This window comes from Crocodylus porosus, unplaced genomic scaffold (assembly GCF_001723895.1).
Source record: "Crocodylus porosus isolate Cpor-Errol unplaced genomic scaffold, CroPor_comp1, whole genome shotgun sequence".
Lineage (NCBI taxonomy): Eukaryota > Metazoa > Chordata > Crocodylia > Crocodylidae > Crocodylus > Crocodylus porosus.
The window spans coordinates 13,153,297-13,155,708 of record NW_017728921.1 but is presented as its reverse complement, the minus strand read 5'-3'; the positions used below and the strand labels follow the sequence as shown (position 1 = coordinate 13,155,708).

General features: G+C 48.6%; 1 protein-coding gene across 1 annotated transcript in view; it reads right to left on the bottom strand.

Annotated features, from left to right (window-relative positions):
• The window catches only part of TRMT2A (tRNA methyltransferase 2 homolog A), an 11,280-nt gene extending 8,937 nt beyond the window's left edge, over positions 1–2,343 (bottom strand). The window contains exons 1-2 of the mRNA XM_019539020.1: positions 1,785–2,343; positions 122–230 (exon numbers count right to left, since the gene is read on the bottom strand). Of these exons, the coding sequence (XP_019394565.1) occupies positions 122–230; positions 1,785–2,320 (645 nt within the window). The 5' untranslated portion in view covers positions 2,321–2,343. The remainder of the gene's footprint in view (positions 1–121; positions 231–1,784) is intronic.
• Between the last annotated feature and the right edge of the window lie 69 nt (positions 2,344–2,412).

Here is a 2,412-nt window from a genome sequence, read left to right as displayed (position 1 = left end):
CAAGTTCCATATTTTTCTCTACTGTAGTAATGTACCCCTTCCCTGAAGGCTAAAAAAATTAGGTGACTTTTAGAGTGTACTACATATAACCTATTCAAACCCCAAATTTAAATTTAACTACCTGTAATGGTGATGCTTTTACTCCCTCTACTGGGCAACAGATTTTATTATACTTCTGCTTCTGCACAAACAGCCAAGGTAACAGTGCTTTGTTGTTGTTTCCTATTTCCCTGCACAAAACAGAAAGGGCAAAAGTTTGAGAGATGTACAGAGTACAGGCATTTCAACAGAGACATTTAAAATGTCACTCTCCCCTGTTTGTTTGTTTTTTGACTAAGAAGGTCACATGCTTTACTTACAGGGACAGACATGTAAATGAATTAAAGTATCAATAAAACCAACATTCTATTTTTATATATTATCCTACACTGTTCTAATATTTTAATGCCTAAGTAAGACAAAGATGACAGAATTAGAGCATTAGAAGCCAGAAGGCAATCAGAATTACATAATGAGTTTTACACCTGCTGCGATTCATTTTTCAGTTCTCCAAAAGGCTGGTAATTCCAACTTTTCAGGACTCACCTTGGTGCTTAGTGGAATAACTGACCTTAAAACAACATATTTTATTTGGCAGGGTGTTTTGAAGCTAGCTGATCCAGAACTATGAATATCAAATTCTAGACCAACATGATTGTCAGAAGCTAGGATTGGAGGATTGTATTTACTGTGACCAAGAAAATGGCTCTTTCATATTAAAAAAAGAAACTTAAACCATTATCACCAGGAGTGTCAAACTCATCTAGCCCCATGCACCAGATAAGGGGTATGGGGCAGGATCAGGCCCACAAACTGGCCCCATATGCCAGATCCATCCCACAGGGCTGGGCCTGTACAAGCACCACATACAGCACATGCGCTGGTTCCGGCCTCATGCACAGTATGCAGCATATGCCAATGTGGTATGAGATGAGTGGGGCCAGTCCAGGGCACATGCCACACACAACCCATGGTCAACCTGGGGTACACGGTATACATGGCACTGGCCTGTGGTGGATACTGCATGTGGCACCCACACCGGTCTACGTGTGCTGGATCCAGCATGGATATCTGCCTGTAGACCCAGTCCAGACCAGGTCAGGATCCAGCATGCAGGGCTGGTCTGGTGCAGACATCACATGCAGCACACTCCCCAGACTGGCCTCATGCTGTGTGCAGCTCAAGCCAGACAAGCTCTGCACACAGCATGCAGCGCCTGGGGCAGAAGCCAGTACATGCTGCATGTGGCAGGCACTGCTGTGGGACAAATGGTATGGCTCCGCAGGCCATGTGCTTGACACTCCTGCATTACATCTACAAAGGGAGAAAAGCAGTGAGCTGGATTTTAGCCATGCTAACATGCAGGTGTATTTAACTCTGTAAAAAACACTGAACTAGGAGTGCATTACAAAGGGCCCCTCTAGATGTTCACGTAAAGGCACGATGTAGATCAGACTCTATCAGGCCTTTACCTGAACGTCCAGAGGGGCTCTTTGTAACGCATCCGCAGTCACATTTTTTTCAAAGTTAAATACAGTTGCTCCACATGCAAATCGAAGGTGAAGAGAAACCAGCTACAAAGTCAGCACACATTTTCCAGCTCTAACTTGATGCAGCTGCACGGAGGGAACTTTTGAGGGCGGAACAATTACTTTGGGCAGGCAGCCAGTCGAACCAAACTACACAATTAACCCGTAAACTGCCCCATAAATGTAACACGTAAAGGGGGGCCAAAGAGAAATTACTTGGTTAGTTTCTGCAGCACTTGTTCGCACTCTTGTTTCTTCTTTACCAGCTGTTCTTTGTAGGGCACTTTCCACAGAGGGGTCACCACATCCGCGATCCGATTGCCCGGAGGCTCTTCCTCCCCATTGTTGCTGGCCACAGCCCGGCGCTTGGCCTGGTCCTGGTCTGTCTCCTCGCCCTCCTTCTTCCTCTTCTTGGCGATGGGGTCGGCCTTGGGCTTGGCCAGCCTCACGCTCAAGGGGCGGTTTTTCCACAGGGTCCCATGGAGGACGCGCAAGGCCCGGTCCCGCTCTTCCTCGCTCTTGAAGGTGACGAAGGCGAAGGTCTGCTTGCCGAACAGCTTGATCTTGTGTGGGGCCAGTCCGTACTTGGCCAGGAACTTCTTTACATCATTGAAGCCGATGTACTTGGGCAGGTTCTGGATCTCCACCTTGTAGATCTCCGAGGTGAACAGGTCCTCCTTGATGTAGCCGTACATGTCTCCCGCGGGACCCTCTGCTGGGGCAGCAGTGGGGCTGCCCTCCTCCTCCTCCATGGCCTCCTGTGGGCAGCAAGGGGCAGTTAGCGACCCCCCAGGGCTCCCCCAGCAGCACAGACCACGTGACCACCCCAATACACGGGCCCTGC